Genomic DNA, 20,307 nt, shown 5'->3' with positions numbered 1-20,307 from the left:
CTGTTGGTGCTTCCTGTACTCTCGGAACTGTTGGTGCTTCCTGTACCCTCGGAACTGTTGGTGCTTCCTGTACCCTCGTAACTGTTGGTGCTTCCTGTACTCTCGGAACTGTTGGTGCTTCCCATACCCTCGGAACTGTTGGTGCTTCCCTTACCCTCGGAACTGTTGGTGCTTCCTGTACTCTCGGAACTGTTGGTGCTTCCTGTACCCTCGGAACTGTTGGTGCTTCCCGTACCCTCGGAACTGTTGGTGCTTCCCGTACCCTCGGAACTGTTGGTGCTTCCCGTACCCTCGGAACTGTTGGTGCTTCCTGTACCCTCGGAACTGTTGGTGCTTCCTGTACCCTCGGAACTGTTGGTGCTTCCTGTACCCTCGGAACTGTTGGTGCTTCCCGTACCCTCGGAACTGTTGGTGCTTCCCGTACCCTCGGAACTGTTGGTGCTTCCCGTACCCTCGGAACTGTTGGTGCTTCCTGTACCCTCGGAACTGTTGGTGCTTCCCGTACCCTCGGAACTGTTGGTGCTTCCTGTACCCTCGGAACTGTTGGTGCTTCCCGTACCCTCGGAACTGTTGGTACTTCCTGTACCCTCGGAACTGTTGGTGCTTCCCGTACCCTCGGAACTGTTGGTACTTCCTGTACCCTCCGAACTGGGAACATTAATGAATACTTTAGTTAAATGGCTCAACCCTAACATATATTATCAGAGAGAGAGAGAGAGAGAGAGAGAGAGAGAGAGAGAGAGAGAGAGAGAGAGAGAGAGAGAGAGAGAGAGAGAGAGAGAGAGAGAGAGAGAGAGAGAGAGAGAGAGAGAGAGAGAGAGAGAGAGAGAGAGAGAGAGAAACAGAGGTGGAAAACAGAGGGGAAAAAAGAGAGAAAGAGAAAAAATGGGAAATGAGAAAAAGAGAGCATAAGAGGTAAATATGATTAGAGACAGAAATGTATTTAAATATAATAAGGAGATTATAAAATATATTGGGAAACGAAAAGGAATTTAGGAGGGAGGTAGGGACGAAGGAAGTAAGGGAGGAAGGCAGAGAGAGAAAAGTATGATGGGAGGTAAAGGAGGTAGGGAAGCAGGGACAAAAAGGAAGAAATTTCAGGAGAAAGCGCCAAGCCATTACGACTATATAGCACTGGGAAGGGGGTCAGGATAAGGATTTGGGATGGGACGGGGAAAAGAATGGTGCTCAACCACTTGTGGACGGTATGGGATTGAACACAGACATGCATGAAGGGAAACTGCCACTCTAGTTGCTTAGGGCGTAGGTTCGAATCCTTATTACGGCTCCTGTAGCTTTCCTCAAATTGATCCAATTTCTGGAGGGACTGATGCAGTCAAATTCTGAGGAGGTCTGACGACGGGCCATCCGTCTTTGTGACGGGGTTATACATAGTTCCGTCCCTCGTCCGTAACAAGGGCCACCGGGAATCAACCAATTCGGGTCAAAGCTGTGGGAACCGACCTGTGAGATCTATATTTATTTAATTTATATGAATTTATATTTACGTTAATTTATACACTTCGATAGCAATTGGTATGATGATAAGTGGACTGTATTTCTACAATAATCTCACAAATCGATCCTCTACACATTAGGGGGGTTTATATTAAATTTATATATATGCAGCCAATCAAACTACAGTATTAACTACACATTGAAGAAGTTCCTTATCTTATTTGTACAGCAGGCCTTAGTCCACCAGGTATAACCAGGATGTAGACACCACATTTTCCCTCTTTGAGGTAGCTTCCATCACCCTGGTAACTGATGCACAAAGCATGCTTCCTCGTCTTGACCTGTCAAAAGGGCGCTAGCTATGAAGCCAGAATCCTAATATATGACAGCTATATCAGAGAAAACACTGTACAAGAAACCATGAAGACCTGGGCTTAATTACCTTGTTTGAGTCGATCATTTGTGATCTAACCGGCCAACCCTATATCTACTGACATTAATGGCCAGAAATGAAAGATAAACGGGTTTCGGAAAGACACTTCCCTTGAGATTGATGACAGCGTGTTGATGATGGCAGATCACTACTCTGATCTTCCATAACACTTCGTCCAAGAGAATTTATGGGAGCCGTAATTCGCTCCACGACTCTGGTCTTAAACAAACAATGGCTGCCCACTCCCTCACCACTGACGCTACTGGCCTACATTGTCCAGATGACAGTAAGTGATAGAAGGGTCACATTTACTCTATTTTAATTCTGATAATTAAATTAATTTATATGAGATGTTTTTATGATGGTAAAGTCCAAAGACTAATGTATTTAAGAATAATTCCCACCATAATAGGTGGTGAATTTATAATAGTATGTGGTAATGATATTCCATTTTCTATAGATGGAAAGTTCCACTACAAGTTACGTTTTCTATGGGTTAACTTGTTTATACAATACAGCAGCAATATTATCTGTCTGTATGATATTATTAAATGGTGTCGGATTTTCCGACAAAAGCTCTGACGTAGTAATATGTAGAAGCTGCTGAACAAGGTAATTGTGTAGAGCGGACTGACGGGAGATGGCTCGCCCGTCACAGCCAAATGATAGATGGTTAGACGGGCGACAGGTGGAGGGACAGGCGGCGGACGGTGGACAGGCAGTGGAGAGGGGGGGGGGGTAGATATTAGATGGTAGGAAGGTGAGGGAGGGGAGGTGGGGGAGGGAAAGTGAGGGAGGGAAGTCAGGGAGGAGAGGTGGGACGCTAGATGATAAGGATAAGTGATCAGGGTAAGGGGAAGGGAGGGGGGATGGAAGGGGGGAATAAGTTAGCTGATCAAGTAACGAGGAGGTACCTGGGGGAAGGAGGGAGGGAGACGAGGTTTAGAGAGTCAGTAAGTAGTAAGGCGTGATACAAAAGTGAGGCCCGTTGGTAGACAACATGCTGTGTTGGTCTGCGCTCCGTTGGTGGTACGACGGTGCTCCAGGTACACCACAGTGGTACGACGGTGCTCCAGGTACACCACAGCGGTACGATGGTGCTCCAGGTACACCAGTGGTACGACGGTGCTCCAGGTACACCACAGTGGTACGACGGTGCTCCAGGTACACCACAGTGGTACGACGGTGCTCCAGGTACACCACAGCGGTACGACGGTGTACCTGGTACACCACATTGTACTACGATGTATCAGGTACACCACAGTAGTACGACGGTGCTCCAGGTACACCAGTGGTACGACGGTGCTCCAGGTACACCAGTGGTACGACGGTGCTCCAGGTACACCACAGTAGTACGACGGTGCTCCAGGTACACCAGTGGTACGACGGTGCTCCAGGTACACCACAGTGGTACGACGGTGCTCCAGGTACACCAGTGGTACGACGGTGCTCCAGGTACACCACAGCGGTACGACGGTGTACCTGGTACACCACATTGTACGACGATGTATCAGGTACACCACAGTAGTACGACGGTGCTCCAGGTACACCACAGTGGTACGACGGTGCTCCAGGTACACCAGTGGTACGACGGTGCTCCAGGTACACCAGTGGTATGACGGTGCTCCAGGTACACCACAGCGGTACGACGGTGCTCCGGGTACACCACAGTGGTACGACGGTGCTCCAGGTACACCACAGTAGTACGACGGTGCTCCAGGTACACCACAGTGGTACGACGGTGCTCCAGGTACACCACAGTGGTACGACGGTGCTCCAGGTACACCACAGTGGTACGACGGTGCTCCAGGTACACCACAGTGGTACGACGGTGTACCTCGTACACCACAGTGTACGACGATGTATCAGGTACATCACAGAAGTACGACGGTGCTCCAGGTACACCACAGTGGTACGATGGTGCTCCAGGTACACCACAGTGGTACGATGGTGCTCCAGGTACACCACAGTGGTATGATGGTGCTCCAGGTACACCACAGTGGTACGATGGTGCTCCAGGTACACCACAGTGGTATGATGGTGCTCCAGGTACACCACAGTGGTACGACTGTGCCAGATACACCACAGTGGTACGATGGTGCTCCAGGTACACCACAGTGGTACGATGGTGCTCCAGGTACACCACAGTGGTATGATGGTGCTCCAGGTACACCACAGTGGTACGACTGTGCCAGATACACCACAGTGGTACGACGGTGCTCCAGGTACACCACAGTGGTACGATGGTGCTCCAGGTACACCACAGTGGTATGATGGTGCTCCAGGTACACCACAGTGGTACGACTGTGCCAGATACACCACAGTGGTACGACGGTGTATCAGTATCAGGTACATCACAGTGGTACGACGGTGTACTTGGTAAACCACAGTGGTACGACGGTGAACCTTGTAAACCACAATGGTACGACGGTGGACCAGGTACACCACAGCGGTACGACGGTGCTCCAGGTACACGACAGTAGTACGACGGTGCTCCAGGTACACTACAGTAGTACGACGGTGCTCCAGGTACACCACAGTGGTACGACGGTGCTCCAGGCACACCACAGTCTTGCGACGGTGCACCAGGTACACCACAGTGATACGACGGTGTACCTGGTATACCTCAGTGGTACTCCAGACACAAAACAGAACGCTTTAAAAGAGACTAACGTCGTCTATGCCTTCAAATGCCCTCTTGGGGACTGTAAGCTCCAAAAAACCCAGTATATAGGCAAGACAACAACATCTCTTTCTAGGCGTTTAACGATGCATAAGCAACAGGGCTCCATTAAGGAACATGTAATCTCTTCCCACAACCAAACCATCGCCAGAGAAATCCTAGTAAACAACACAGAAATTATCGATAGATACAGCGATAGCAGGCGGCTTGACGTTTGCGAGGCACTACACATCAAGAAGTCAACACCAGCAATCAACAGCCAATTATTGCACAACTATATTCTACCCACCTCAAGACTCCGCTCCAATATAGAAGCATCAAGAAATATGGACCAATAGGCTTTCTACAAACACTTCTATTCAATATCCATTGTTTCGTGTTCTGTCTTGTGTTGATGAAATTAATACCCTATTAACACCACTTCTTGTTCTGTCTTGTGTTGATGAAATTAATACCCTATTAATGCCACATCTTGTTCTGTCTTGTGTTAATGCCACATCACCCCTTCCACCTCACTCAAATGTAGATATAAAATCGGAGATGCGTAAGTTCTATTCAGTTGTGTATTTGTGAACTAAATTCTTTGAAAATGTAATAAGTTTTACGAAACGCGCTCGTGTCGCGTCAGACTAGAAATAAAAATGGATTTTGGAGAATTGATTTTTGATTTACCTCCAACAGTGAAAAGAAATGTACGAAAGATTGAGAAAATTCGTGTTAGAATTATTAATCTTACTTTTTCGGTCATATTTAATAATATATGTTTACAGGAAAGACTGCTACCAAAATATTTTATTTTGGTAGCAGTCTTTTATATATATATAAAAGACTGTTTTATATATATATAAAAGACTGTTTTATATATATAAAAAGAAAAGACAAATTTTATATATATATATATATATATATATATATATATATATATATATATATATATATATATATATATATATATATACAACTTTAGAACACTTTCCCACCAGGAGACTCGAACCCTAGCCAGCACAGAAGCCTTCCAGCAACTGGCATAACAGGTACGCCTTAACCCTCTCCACCACCTGCTCAGACCCTTAAAAGAGATGGTAATTTCGGAGTATTTAAATACACCAAAGATCACCACCTCCCAAGAGCACTAGAGCAAGTGAGGGGTCATTTAGATGTTAATTTCATCAAGTCCCTGTTAATATGGGAAGACACAGTGTCTATGCTTAAGGCACAACTCTCCTAAACACGAGAGTCAAGTATACAACTTTAGAACACTTTCCCACCAGGAGAGTTGTGCCTTAAGCATAGACAGTGTGTCTTCCCATATTAACAGGGACTTGATGAAATTAACGTCTAAATGACCCCTCACTTGCTCTAGTGCTCTTGGGAGGTGGTGATCTTTGGTGTATTTAAATACTCCAAAATTACCATCTCTTTTAAGGGTCTGAGCAGGTGGTGGAGAGGGTTAAGGCGTACCTGTTATGCCAGTTGCTGGAAGGCTTCTGTGCTGGCTAGGGTTCGAGTCTCCTGGTGGGAAAGTGTTCTAAAGTTGTATACTTGACTCTCGTGTTTAGGAGAGTTGTGCCTTAAGCATAGACACTGTGTCTTCCCATATTAACAGGGACTTGATGAAATTAACGTCTAAATGACCCCTCACTTGCTCTAGTGCTCTTGGGAGGTGGTGATCTTTGGTGTATTTAAATACTCCGAAATTACCATCTCTTTTAAGGGTCTGAGCAGGTGGTGGAGAGGGTTAAGGCGTACCTGTTATGCCAGTTGCTGGAAGGCTTCTGTGCTGGCTAGGGTTCGAGTCTCCTGGTGGGAAAGTGTTCTAAAATTGTATACTTGACTCTCGTGTTTAGGAGAGTTGTGCCTTAAGCATAGACACTGTGTCTTCCCATATTAACAGGGACTTGATGAAATTAAGGTCTAAATGACCCCTCACTTGCTCTAGTGCTCTTGGGAGGTGGTGATCTTTGGTGTATTTAAATACTCCGAAATTACCATCTCTTTTAAGGGTCTGAGCAGGTGGTGGAGAGAGTTAAGGCGTACCTGTTATGCCAGTTGCTGGAAGGCTTCTGTGCTGGCTAGGGTTCGAGTCTCCTGGTGGGAAAGTGTTCTAAAGTTGTATACTTGACTCTCGTGTTTAGGAGAGTTGTGCCTTACGCATAGACACTGTGTCTTCCCATATTAACAGGGACTTGATGAAATTAACGTCTAAATGACCCCTCACTTGCTCTAGTGCTCTTGGGAGGTGGTGATCTTTGGTGTATTTAAATACTCCGAAATTACCATCTCTTTTAAGGTCTGAGCAGGTGGTGGAGAGGGTTAAGGCGTACCTGTTATGCCAGTTGCTGGAAGGCTTCTGTGCTGGCTAGGGTTCGAGTCTCCTGGTGGGAAAGTGTTCTAAAGTTGTATACTTGACTCTCGTGTTTAGGAGAGTTGTGCCTTAAGCATAGACACTGTGTCTTCCCATATTAACAGGGACTTGATGAAATTAACGTCTAAATGACCCCTCACTTGCTCTAGTGCTCTTGGGAGGTGGTGATCTTTGGTGTATTTAAATACTCCGAAATTACCATCTCTTTTAAGGGTCTGAGCAGGTGGTGGAGAGAGTTAAGGCGTACCTGTTATGCCAGTTGCTGGAAGGCTTCTGTGCTGGCTAGGGTTCGAGTCTCCTGGTGGGAAAGTGTTCTAAAGCTGTATACTTGACTCTCGTGTTTAGGAGAGTTGTGCCTTAAGCATAGACACTGTGTCTTCCCATATTAACAGGGACTTGATGAAATTAACGTCTAAATGACCCCTCACTTGCTCTAGTGCTCTTGGGAGGTGGTGATCTTTGGTGTATTTAAATACTCCGAAATTACCATCTCTTTTAAGGGTCTGAGCAGGTGGTGGAGAGGGTTAAGGCGTACCTGTTATGCCAGTTGCTGGAATGCTTCTGTGCTGGCTAGGGTTCGAGTCTCCTGGTGGGAAAGTGTTCTAAAGTTGTATACTTGACTCTCGTGTTTAGGAGAGTTGTGCCTTAAGCATAGACACTGTGTCTTCCCATATTAACAGGGACTTGATGAAATTAACGTCTAAATGACCCCTCACTTGCTCTAGTGCTCTTGGGAGGTGGTGATCTTTGGTGTATTTAAATACTCCGAAATTACCATCTCTTTTAAGGGTCTGAGCAGGTAGTGGAGAGGGTTAAGGCGTACCTGTTATGCCAGTTGCTGGAAGGCTTCTGTGCTGGCAAGGGTTCGAGTCTCCTGGTGGGAAAGTGTTCTAAAGTTGTATACTTGACTCTCGTGTTTAGGAGAGTTGTGCCTTAAGCATAGACACTGTGTCTTCCCATATTAACAGGGACTTGATGAAATTAACGTCTAAATGACCCCTCACTTGCTCTAGTGCTCTTGGGAGGTGGTGATCTTTGGTGTATTTAAATACTCCGAAATTACCATCTCTTTTAAGGGTCTGAGCAGGTAGTGGAGAGGGTTAAGGCGTACCTGTTATGCCAGTTGCTGGAAGGCTTCTGTGCTGGCTAGGGTTCGAGTCTCCTGGTGGGAAAGTGTTCTAAAGTTGTATACTTGACTCTCGTGTTTAGGAGAGTTGTGCCTTAAGCATAGACACTGTGTCTTCCCATATTAACAGGGACTTGATGAAATTAACGTCTAAATGACCCCTCACTTGCTCTAGTGCTCTTGGGAGGTGGTGATCTTTGGTGTATTTAAATACTCCGAAATTACCATCTCTTTTAAGGTCTGAGCAGGTGGTGGAGAGGGTTAAGGCGTACCTGTTATGCCAGTTGCTGGAAGGCTTCTGTGCTGGCTAGGGTTCGAGTCTCCTGGTGGGAAAGTGTTCTAAAGTTGTATACTTGACTCTCGTGTTTAGGAGAGTTGTGCCTTAAGCATAGACACTGTGTCTTCCCATATTAACAGGGACTTGATGAAATTAACGTCTAAATGACCCCTCACTTGCTCTAGTGCTCTTGGGAGGTGGTGATCTTTGGTGTATTTAAATACTCCGAAATTACCATCTCTTTTAAGGGTCTGAGCAGGTAGTGGAGAGGGTTAAGGCGTACCTGTTATGCCAGTTGCTGGAAGGCTTCTGTGCTGGCTAGGGTTCGAGTCTCCTGGTGGGAAAGTGTTCTAAAGTTGTATACTTGACTCGTGTTTAGGAGAGTTGTGCCATATATATATATATATATATATATATAATATATATATATATATAAATATATATATATATATATATATATATATATATATATATATATATATATATATATATATAAATATATATATATATATATATATATATATATATATATATATATATATATATATATATATATATATATATATATAAATATATATATATATATATATATATATATATATATATATATATATATATATAATATATATATATATATATATATATATATATATATATATATATATATATATATATATATATATATATATATATATATATATATATATATATATATATATATATATATATATATATTAGTATATTTTGGTAGCAGTCTTTCCTGTAGACATATATTATTAAATATGACCGAAAAAGTAAGATTAATAATTCTAACACGAATTTTCTCAATCTTTCGTACATTACGCTTCACTGTTGGAGGTAAATTAAAAATCAATTCTCCAAAATTCATTTTTATTTCTAGTCTGACGCGATACGGGCGCGTTTCGTAAAACTTATTACATTTTCAAAGACTTTAGTTCACAAATACACAACTGAACATACGTATCTCCGATTTTATATCTACATTTGAGTGAGGTGGGAGGGGTGATGTGGCATTAACACAAGACAGAACAAGAGGGGATATTAATAGGGTATTAAAAGTATCAACACAAGACAGAACACAAACAATGGGTATTGAATAGAAGTGTTTGTAGAAAGCCTATTGGTCCATATTTCTTGATGTTTCTATATTGGAGCGGAGTCTTGAGGTGGGTAGAATATAGTTGTGCAATAATTGGCTGTTGATTGCTGGTGTTGACTTCTTGATGTGTAGTGCCTCGCAAACGTCAAGCCGCCTGCTATCGCTGTATCTATCGATGATTTCTGTGTTGTTTACTAGGATTTCTCTGGCGATGGTTTGGTTGTGGGAAGAGATTATATGTTCCTTAATGGAGCCCTGTTGCTTATGCATCGTTAAACGCCTTGAAAGAGATGTTGTTGTCTTGCCTATATACTGGGTGTTTTGGAGCTTACAGTCCCCAAGTGGGCATTTGAAGGCATAGACGACGTTAGTCTCTTTTAAAGCGTTCTGTTTTGTGTCTGGAGAGTTTCTCATGAGAAGGCTGGCCGTTTTTCTGGTTTTATAGTAAATCGTCAGTTGTATCCTCTGATTTTTGTCTGTAGGGATAACGTTTCTATTAACAATATCTTTCAGGACCCTTTCCTCCGTTTTATGAGCTGTGGAAAAGAAGTTCCTGTAAAATAGTCTAATAGGGGGTATAGGTGTTGTGTTAGTTGTCTCTTCAGAGGTTGCATGGCTTTTCACTTTCCTTCTTATGATGTCTTCGATGAAACCATTGGAGAAGCCGTTATTGACTAGGACCTGCCTTACCCTACAGAGTTCTTCGTCGACTTGCTTCCATTCTGAGCTGTGGCTGAGAGCACGGTCGACATATGTGTTAACAACACTCCTCTTGTACCTGTCAGGGCAGTCGCTGTTGGCATTTAGGCACATTCCTATGTTTGTTTCCTTAGTGTAGACTGCAGTGTGGAAACCTCCGCCCTTTTCCATGACTGTTACATCTAGAAAGGGCACAAACAATGGGTATTGAATAGAAGTGTTTGTAGAAAGCCTATTGGTCCATATTTCCTTCAAATGCCCACTTGGGGACTGTAAGCTCCAAAACACCCAGTATATAGGCAAGACAACAACATCTCTTTCAAGGCGTTTAACGATGCATAAGCAACAGGGCTCCATTAAGGAACATATAATCTCTTCCCACAACCAAACCATCGCCAGAGAAATCCTAGTAAACAACACAGAAATCATCGATAGATACAGCGATAGCAGGCGGCTTGACGTTTGCGAGGCACTACACATCAAGAAGTCAACACCAGCAATCAACAGCCAATTATTGCACAACTATATTCTACCCACCTCAAGACTCCGCTCCAATATAGAAGCATCAAGAAATATGGACCAATAGGCTTTCTACAAACACTTCTATTCAATACCCATTGTTTGTGTTCTGTCTTGTGTTGATACTTTTAATACCCTATTAATATCCCCTCTTGTTCTGTCTTGTGTTAATGCCACATCACCCCTCCCACCTCACTCAAATGTAGATATAAAATCGGAGATACGTATGTTCAGTTGTGTATTTGTGAACTAAAGTCTTTGAAAATGTAATAGGTTTTACGAAACGCGCCCGTATCGCGTCAGACTAGAAATAAAAATGAATTTTGGAGAATTGATTTTTAATTTACCTCCAACAGTGAAGCGTAATGTACGAAAGATTGAGAAAATTCGTGTTAGAATTATTAATCTTACTTTTTCGGTCATATTTAATAATATATATATATATATATATATATATATATATATATATATATATATATATATATATATATATATATATATATATATATATATATTATATATATATATATATATATATATATATATATATATATATATATATATATATATATATATATATATATATATATATACACTTTACCTCATCACCAGATGCTTGTCCCTCCCCAGGCTGACCTACTTTCTAAGATGTTCGCCATCTTTCAACAATATTAAATTAGAAGAGTATGACAGCTTGCTGAAATCAACACTAGAAAAAGCCCTCAATCTTTCCCTCAGCGACTCACAGTGGAAACAGGCCTCCCTTCCTGTCAGACTCGGGGGCCTTGGCGTGCGCACAGCAACACAAATTGCTGTACCAGCGTTCCTGTCCTCTTCAGTGGGGTCTGACAACTTGGTGAAGGAAATCCTACCTGAGCACCTAGTTCAACAGGCAGGGGTGCATGATCCCAGCTTCACAGACTGCACAACCAAATGGGTCTCTCTCGCAGGACCAGCAACCCAACCACCGCCTTCTGAAGCCCATAAGCAATCCAGCTGGGATCGCCCCATTGCCGACCAAGAAGCTGCAACTTTGCTAGAAGCTGCGACAACACCACATGACACTGCCCGACTTAGAGCTGTAGCAGCTCCCCATGCAGGTGATTTCCTATTAGCAACCCCAATGTCAGCAACCGGCACCCGTCTCACACCGCAGGCCCTCCGAATTGCCGTGGCTCTCCGCCTAGCTGCCCCAATCCACACCGAATACAGGTGTATTTGCGGCGAGGCAGAGGCCGACAGATATGGACGGCATGGCCTTCTTTGCCAAAGGACGGGAGGATGGCATGCAAGACACGGCGAGGTTAATGACATTATTAAGAGAAGCCTTACCACAGCCGGTTGTCCAGCAGAGAGAGAGCCCCGTTACCTAATGTCCCGCAACTCTGATGAGCCTGTCGGTCGCCCAGATGGAATTACGGTGAACCCCTGGAAGAATGGTAGACAGTTGGTGTGGGACTACACTTGCGTTTCAACTTTAGGGAATACCTATGTTGACTTCAGTGCTACACAAGCAGGAGGAGCTGCCAATCACCGGGAAGCGGCCAAGTCACGTAAATACAGAGACCTTGAGCACCACTACAATTTTGTCCCCATTGCCTCAGAGACACTTGGTGCCTGGGGTAAAAGTGCTGCTAGCTTTTTGAAGGAGTTGGGGTCTAAGCTAATCGAAACAACTAGAGACCCTAGAGCTGCCAGTTTTCTTTTTCAGCGCCTTAGTGTGGCAATCCAGAGAGGAAATGCTCACTGCATCCACGGTTCCTGCCCGCCATCTGAGGAGCTGGAGGAGCTTTTCATCTTGTGACAAGCAGCCTTGTACCCTGCATGTAATCAATATTGTAACTTTTTTTGTGTAATGACATTTTCAAATAAAGTTAGATAAATATACACACTTAACAAAAGAATAGGGGTGGTAGGAGAAGAAAATATCAAGGTGTTCAGTGAGGATCCACAAGGTCTTCTCTGAGTACTCTTTATTTTCTTCTCCGAGGCTATGGGTCCCTACAATTGCACCAGAGGTGCTACCCCTATATATATATATATATATATATATATATATATATATATATATATATATATATATATATATATATATATATATATATATATATATATAAATATATATATATATATATATATATATATATATAAATATATATATATATATATATATATACATATATATATATATATATATATATATATATATATATATATATATATATATATATATATATATATATATATATATATATATATAGGGGTACCACCTCTGGTGCAATTGTAGGGACCCATACCCATATATATATATATATATAAATATATATATATATATATATATATATATATATATATATATATATATATATATATATATATATATATATATATATATATATATATATATATATATGACAATGTCAGACCACGGAGGAAAAATGAAACAGGAATTTCCTTAAGTACTTTCGTATATTAAATACATCTTCAGAAGGTCACCTTCTGTGACCTTCTGAAGATGTATTTAATATACGAAAGTACTTAAGGAAATTCCTGTTTCATTTTTCCTCCTTGGTCTGACATTGTCACATTCTTAATCACGTGTTTATTTTCGTGATATACACACACACACACACACATATATATATATATATATATATATATATATATATATATATATATATATATATATATATATATATATATATATATATATATATATACATATATATATATGTATATATATATATATATATATATATATATATATATATATATATATATATATGTATATATATATATATATATATATATATATATATATATATATGTATATATATATATATATATATATATGTATATATATATATATATATATATATATATATATATATATATATATATATATATACATATATATATATATGTATATATATATATATATATATATATATATATATATATATATATATATATATATATATGTATATATATAGTCTCACATAACATGTGAGACATTGCGCCTTGTCTTTAGGCCTCCCCCTCCTTGTGACATCACAGGACGCTTGAGGGTGAGTGAGGCTATGATTGGTAGCGGCACGAAGGAACAGTGCCGGCTTCATGCTGATTGGTCAAGACAAAGTAGGGAGGAGGTATGGGCATTTTGAGATTCCTTAGCGGGAAATCGTCAGTCTGAGCAGGGTAGCAGGTGGTCGAGGACGTGTCAGGGTGGAGGGGGGGAGTTTTCCCCCTCCACCCCAGTTATTCGCAGACGTTACCATGTTAACTAGCAGGGATGGCACTCCTGCCATCCCGGGTTGTGTCTAGTCCCAATTTTTGTGAAATTTGAGGGATAACGAGGAACGGAAGGACCAGTAAAATAGCCTCAGAGACAGTGGGCACCCATGAGGCAGCTGGCAGAGCCTCATGGTGTAACAGGTGGTTCAAATAACCTGTCTAGTAGTGATGGACAATTAGCGGAAATCAGGCAGGGCATCCTCGTGTAATTGTGGTGAGATTACAGGCCCCTGTGGGACTTTGAATTCCGCCAGGCTGCGTCAGTGTGGTGACACCGCTGGCCATTGTCACCCCAGTGTAGAGCAAGGCAGGCTCTGGTTTGCTGGAGTTGTGGGCGATTCCTCAACCACGTGTGTATGCCCGGGGGCCACCCCCAGGCCACCCAGGCCGCCCGGCCGCATGGCTCGGCCACCCGCCTTCCCGTGCGCCGGTTACCACCACCACCCCCCCGCCCTCTCAGCTCGGGAGGGGCGCCGTGGGCCACGCGGTGGCCACATGCCTTGGCCACCTCCTTGGGCCACTTGGCCACTTTCCCAGGACAGCCTAGGGCCACATCTTGTCGACGCATGAGGAGCAAGCTAAGTGTTGACAGCTAGAGTGGTAGTCACCTGGGAAATGAGTAAAAATGAGGAGGTTAGACGTGAGTAAAATTTATCATTGTGTACAGTGTGATGAGTACCGGTGGAAATTCCCGGTAAGAGTTGTCTCAGAGCCTCGCCAGGCTAGGGAAGCAGCTGAGAGACAGCTGTCTGTAGCACGTCCAGGTGACTGGTAGGGCGGTACCTGGAGATAGATGTTGTACACAGGACCACACTGTAGTTATATATATATATATGTGTGTAGACTGACTCGAGTATGTAACCGGTCAGTGTAGAGATTTACCATATAAATGATCCAGCCTGTCGATTCTATATAATCGTTCAGACTGGATTAATGCCATAGAGTACCGTATATAATTGTATCATTAGAGGTAGTCAGGCCAGGTTGCAGGAATGTCAGTGGGTACCCCTGAGGTCTGTGTAGTTAGAGATACATTTACCTGATGATATAATTTTCATTGATTATGTGATTGCCATTTCTATATGTTCATTTGCATGTTTATGTACTGTGTTGTGTGGTGAGTCAGTAGATGTTATTGCTGACTGATTGCCTAATGATGTCATTAGCATGTGGGGTATGCTGACTTCATCATTATGTTGCAGGTTTGTGCAGTATTGTTATCAGTTTATACGATATTGCTGCCCTGAGAGCTGTGTTGAGGGTTTAAGGGACCTCTAGGATTATTCAGGGGAATTCATAGTGCTTAATGAGAGAAGGCAATTGATTGGATAATTGTCTTGCTGAGGTAAGTGTGTGTTCACAGTAGTCCCTTGCAACGGTTGCAAGAAAAGGGGGGCAGTAATATTGGTATACTCTTGTGTGTTGCACAACCGTGTGTCATTATTGTGTGGGCACAGTAATTAGCGAGTTGCAGTAGCCGCAACCGTATGTGGGCAGTGCATTTGTGTTGTTGCATGCTATTGTAGTGTGGCCTATGTAACACTGGGGTTACTTTGTTTCTTTAAGTTGTGTTGAGGACTTAAGGATTCAGTGAGTTAATAATTGGGGAATTAACTGGATAAGGGGTGCACACTTATTGATGAGTGAGTGAGGGCTGTTATGAGAGAGAATAGCGTTGAGCTTGAGTGAGATACGTCTCGGGAGCAATTAATTGTCCGTGTGACAACTAATTGACCACTCTAGCTAATTATGTAATTAGCCTTCTCATCATGAATTCACGTAGTGGGAGAGGATCTGTCAGAGTCTGTCAGTATTTGTGTTAACGTAATTTGCTCGAGACTAATTACCTTTCTGGGGTATAGCAATTAGTAGCTCATGTTAATTAGTGGTGTAATTAACATCGGAGGGCTCCGATGACCCGGTAAAGCTAGGTCATGGAGCTAGCATAAATCGTTGTAATAATCATATCCTGTCTGAGGACAGTGGATTAGTGGCACATCTTGTTAATTAGGGGTAATTAACTCCTTTCCCGTGAATTCACAGTGTTTGATGAGACCTGCTTAGGCAGTGTGAAGTGAGACGTATTTATGGATGATTAATTATCGGTCCTGGTGACAGTTAATTAATTGCTCAGAATTAATTAGGGTAATTAACACTCACTAGTAATTTTTTGACACGGACTGTTTAGAAGCTACCAAGTTAGGGTAGGCTTAGTTAACGTAACTCAAGGGGGATGTAATTAGTGGTCCGTTTGACCTTAATTAAGAATTACTCACTGAATACTTGCTAGGAGTCAAGTGTGATGTAATATAAGTTTGAGTTATTGTTAACAAGAGAGACAAGTGTTAATGATTAACGTAGAGTATCATCATGTTGTTGTCTAGTGTGAGACAATTGTTTGTGATTACCGTAGTACTTGGTTGCTGACTGCTGCGATCAGTCAATTAACGTAATTAATCACTTAAGGCAATTTCTTTTGGTTGTCGTCTGGTGACGAGAGTAGAGTAATCTAGGGATTTGTGGAGCTGTGTCCCAGAATCCCGCCTTGCCTATCTTTGTTACTGTTTACAAGCCAACTTCTTGCTGGGAGTTGCAAAGAGTGTTCACACTGGGTTGTGATAGGGGGGGGTCACTGGTGGACTACCCGCCTAGTTACGTGGGTCTCTCCTGGGGGGCGGGAGGACCCCTAAGTTTGTGATTATAGTAGCTGTCAGGGAAACCGATACACTATTGATTGCATGCTTGTGTCTTCAGTGGATATCCTTCATTTGTTCAGTTAGTTCATGTTATCAGCCCGAAGTGTCAGCAAGAAGGAGCCTGCAGTCACTTCTCGAGGGGCTGTTGAATAGCTGTGTTGCAAATGCCACTTGATGGACAATAACGTAACCATTCGCTGTGGTGTAACTTAGTCTGTGATATTTTTCTTTGATATGCAATATTGCGTCATCAGTGGGCACACCTGTGTTCAGGTTAGTTCAGTATGCAGCCTCATAGCAAGGGTTGCTATTTAGCTGTTTGTTATCGTGCCACTGGATGGACATTAATGTAGTAGTTAGTCTCTTGTTATTAATAAATTGTTACGTTATAGAAAACGGTCTTTGATGTCAACCCTTCAACCATATTATTCCATCATATATCTGCATATTACGATTAAATGTTGATTGTGAGAACCCGTCGGTTACCCTTTATTAGTTTTAACGTCCCGTTTAACTAGGAGGAGCCAACAGCCTATTGTGGACAGGTTTTCACCCCTGGTGGTGGAGGCCTGGCGGTTTGTTGCCGCTTTTCCTTTTTCTATTGGACTCATGCTTAACTGCCGTGAGCAGCCTTTAAACTTGTAGTCCACCTCCTAAGGGAGGTAGGCGTAGAAAAAAATCTCACAACTGGCGCCCAACGTGGGGCTATGCAACTTGGGTTCGAGCCCATGATGTGCAGTCTTATTGATTTTTAAAGTAACATAAGATATCGTTGTAGAATATTGTGGAACAGTATTGTTGGAGGTATGTTTTGTGCACGGTTGTCACACTTAGGTACACACACACCACACACACTGTATGAAAGAGGTATTTCATGGTAGATATGGGGAAATCTGTCTGGCTTTTTGGGGTTGCTAGCTAGTGGACATTGACACACTCATTGGTGAGGGGTGTCAGCTCAGCAGCAGGTGTCGTGGACACCAAGCCAGCGTGCAACAGTGGTTGCAAAGGTGCACTCAGGATCTGCCTGAGGTGCAAGACACTGTAACGGGGGGTGGGGGAAATGGCTCTATCTTGTCCATTATTCCACCCCCCAGTTAACTAACGAGGCCGGGGGAAACAGCTCTCTCTAGTCCGTTATCCCGTCCCCAGTTAGCTAACTATTCTAGAGCACTCCCAGAGTTCCTAAGGCAACCTCTCTCGTTCAACACCTTGTAACCTAGGTATTTGACTACCTAGGTGCTAAGACTACAAGGCGCCGTCACTTGATCAGTTACCCGAAACTCTAGAGAGAACTCCAGAATACAGAATCATTGCCACAAACGTATAAGAGAAAACGAAAGGAACGAAATGAAAAGTGAAGTAATTAGTGAGGGTTTGGGGTGAGAGGTAGAGAGGTGGGAGGAGGGTCATTAGGTGAAAGTGCGAGTTCAGAGAGGGGTGGAGGGAGAGGTGTAGATAGGTAGAAGTAGAAGAGTAGACAGTAGAAGTAGAAAGTAGATAGTAGGAGAGTAGATAGTAGAAGACGAAATGCTGCCACCATCCATTCATGATCATTACATACAAGACAAGGAATGGAACTTGCCTGTATCACAAAATTCTCAAAGGATGTTATCATGAGTTCATTATTAGTATGTTCCCTCTGTACCATGTATCAACTCCAAACATGCACTCATTTATATCATGAACCCAGTAACCACAGAGGCTTTCTCAAATCCTCAACTCAAAGCTCTAGGGAACAAAGTTAAACACAATTTAAATAATAAATTCATAATTATATTTCACATGAAGTATCATAATTTAGCAATTCAATTAAAATGTTCCAGTTTAATATGCAAAGTGAGTCATCATCCAAGAATTCGAGAACCCTACAACTTGACTGCCCCTGATCATCACACAACATATGTAAACACGACCAAGTCACCTAAATGTTCACTCACCGAGGACTGAGTCTAAGTTGAATAGAGAGGGGGGGGGGGTCTGCAATTTTCAGGCAGCGTCACCCCCCGTCTGGTGACGGCCTATCTCGACGGCTGGCCTCTGCTCTGCTCCGCTGGCCGGTCTCCTATTGCTTAATGCTCGATAGCTCTCCGAGTTTATATTGGGGAACCTAGTAGCTAACTCCGCCCACAAGTAGATAGCCTCCGGCACTACCAAGCCACTCCTTAAACGTCGGCATGTTTGAAGGCTACCAGACTACAACTAAGAGATTATCAGAAGCAAGGTGAAATTCGCATGATCTGACCTCAGGTCACTTGGGGTCATTAACGCTTTGAGGTGTGAGATCTCAGGCAGACAACTGGCGCCTCTCAGATCCTTGTCTGTGACTCATGTACTCTATATATTTTAAATAAACTAACCCAAACACTTTTACAGTGTTACAACACCACCTACCTTAGGGTAGAAGAAGCTTCTAGAAGTGACCTCAAGAGTGAGAGGTCTTATTGGACGACATTGTAGTTGTCAAAGGTATCATAGGAGTGTAGTCGTTATTAAACAGATGGATCTTAGTGGGAGGTCGCGCCACCAGCTTAGGATCCGAGTAGACTTCTTTAGAAAAAGGAAGTAATTCATCTGTAGTTAGACAGGTGATGGAATTTCTTGCCAGAGTGGGGACTGTACAACCCCAGGAAGAATTCATGGTAGTCACTAGAGAGGTTGAGCAGAGGCTCCCGTTTGCAGAGGTGACAGCAAGGCCGAGTTCGAGCCTGATGGTGAGAGCGCAGCAAGTCAGTGCAGGCTCAAGTGCAGATTGCAAGGAGGCAATCTCACACAGGGAAGGGAAGCCAAACCCACCCTAGTGCACTTAACCCGGTGACAAGGTATGAAGGTAAAGATGCCTAGCTTGGCAGTTCTGAGAAAGACGATTCGATGGATGCATACATCGATCGCCTTTTGAAGAAAGGCTGCCAATGCAAGATGGCAAGGGTCATTTTGGGCTGGTGATTTTCCATGGTTCAGATCCCCAGCAGAATAATGATTTTGTTCTTTAAGGAATTGCCTTGGTAAAGGGTTATAGTAGATCTGCAGAGGGAATGCTGATCACATTCCAAGTTAGATCCAGGGAGAAATGGACAAGGGAGATTGACAGATGTCAAAAGTTTCGCTCGAGTCTTTGTTAGAGTAGCGAGACCTAGGAGAAGCAAGGGAGAGACCCCAAGCTCAGTAGGGTGAGCGTAGGTACTTGTAGAAGAGGGTTTTCTCCCAGATAGTTCAGTCGGTAGAGCAAGACCGGCTGGTGTTGGGCAGTTGGACAGTGAGAGTGATCCTGTCAACTTGTTGCAATGTCAGGTGGAGAACTGACAGTAAGTCCTTTGTAGGCTGAGGGGAGTGTAGAAGCGCTTCACCGGTAAGGCCACACCACTGTGTTGCTCATGTGTCCAGTATGGCACAGACCGAGGATGGAAATGGGAGGTCCAGTGATGGAAATGGTTGCGAGGTGTTGAACCGGCCAGGACCAGAGCTGGAGCCGAACATGTTGCCACTCCAAGGTCAGGCAGCACCACCAAGGGTGATCCGGTGGTAGTGCACAGAGACCCTCAGGCCAGGGATGTATAGGAAACAGAGTTTCACACTCCGCCACTTGTTTAGCTAGTACACCTGTTGGGCAGGTGTGTGCAGAAAAACTAGCTGGTGT

At 43.1% G+C, this 20,307-nt stretch overlaps 1 protein-coding gene across 1 annotated transcript in view; it reads right to left on the bottom strand.

Annotated features, from left to right (window-relative positions):
* LOC138365650 (sericin-2-like) overlaps window positions 1-125 on the bottom strand; it is a 939-nt gene extending 814 nt beyond the window's left edge. The window contains exon 1 of the mRNA XM_069326139.1: window positions 1-125. This exon is cut by the window's left edge and continues 814 nt beyond it. Coding sequence (XP_069182240.1) covers window positions 1-125 — 125 coding nt within the window.
* Window positions 126-20,307: the final 20,182 nt, after the last annotated feature.

The sequence above is a fragment of the Procambarus clarkii genome, chromosome 2 (genome assembly GCF_040958095.1).
Source record: "Procambarus clarkii isolate CNS0578487 chromosome 2, FALCON_Pclarkii_2.0, whole genome shotgun sequence".
NCBI classification, from domain to species: Eukaryota; Metazoa; Arthropoda; class Malacostraca; order Decapoda; family Cambaridae; genus Procambarus; species Procambarus clarkii.
The sequence above is the reverse complement of the archived record's forward strand: the minus strand, read 5'-3'. Positions and strand labels throughout refer to the sequence as shown.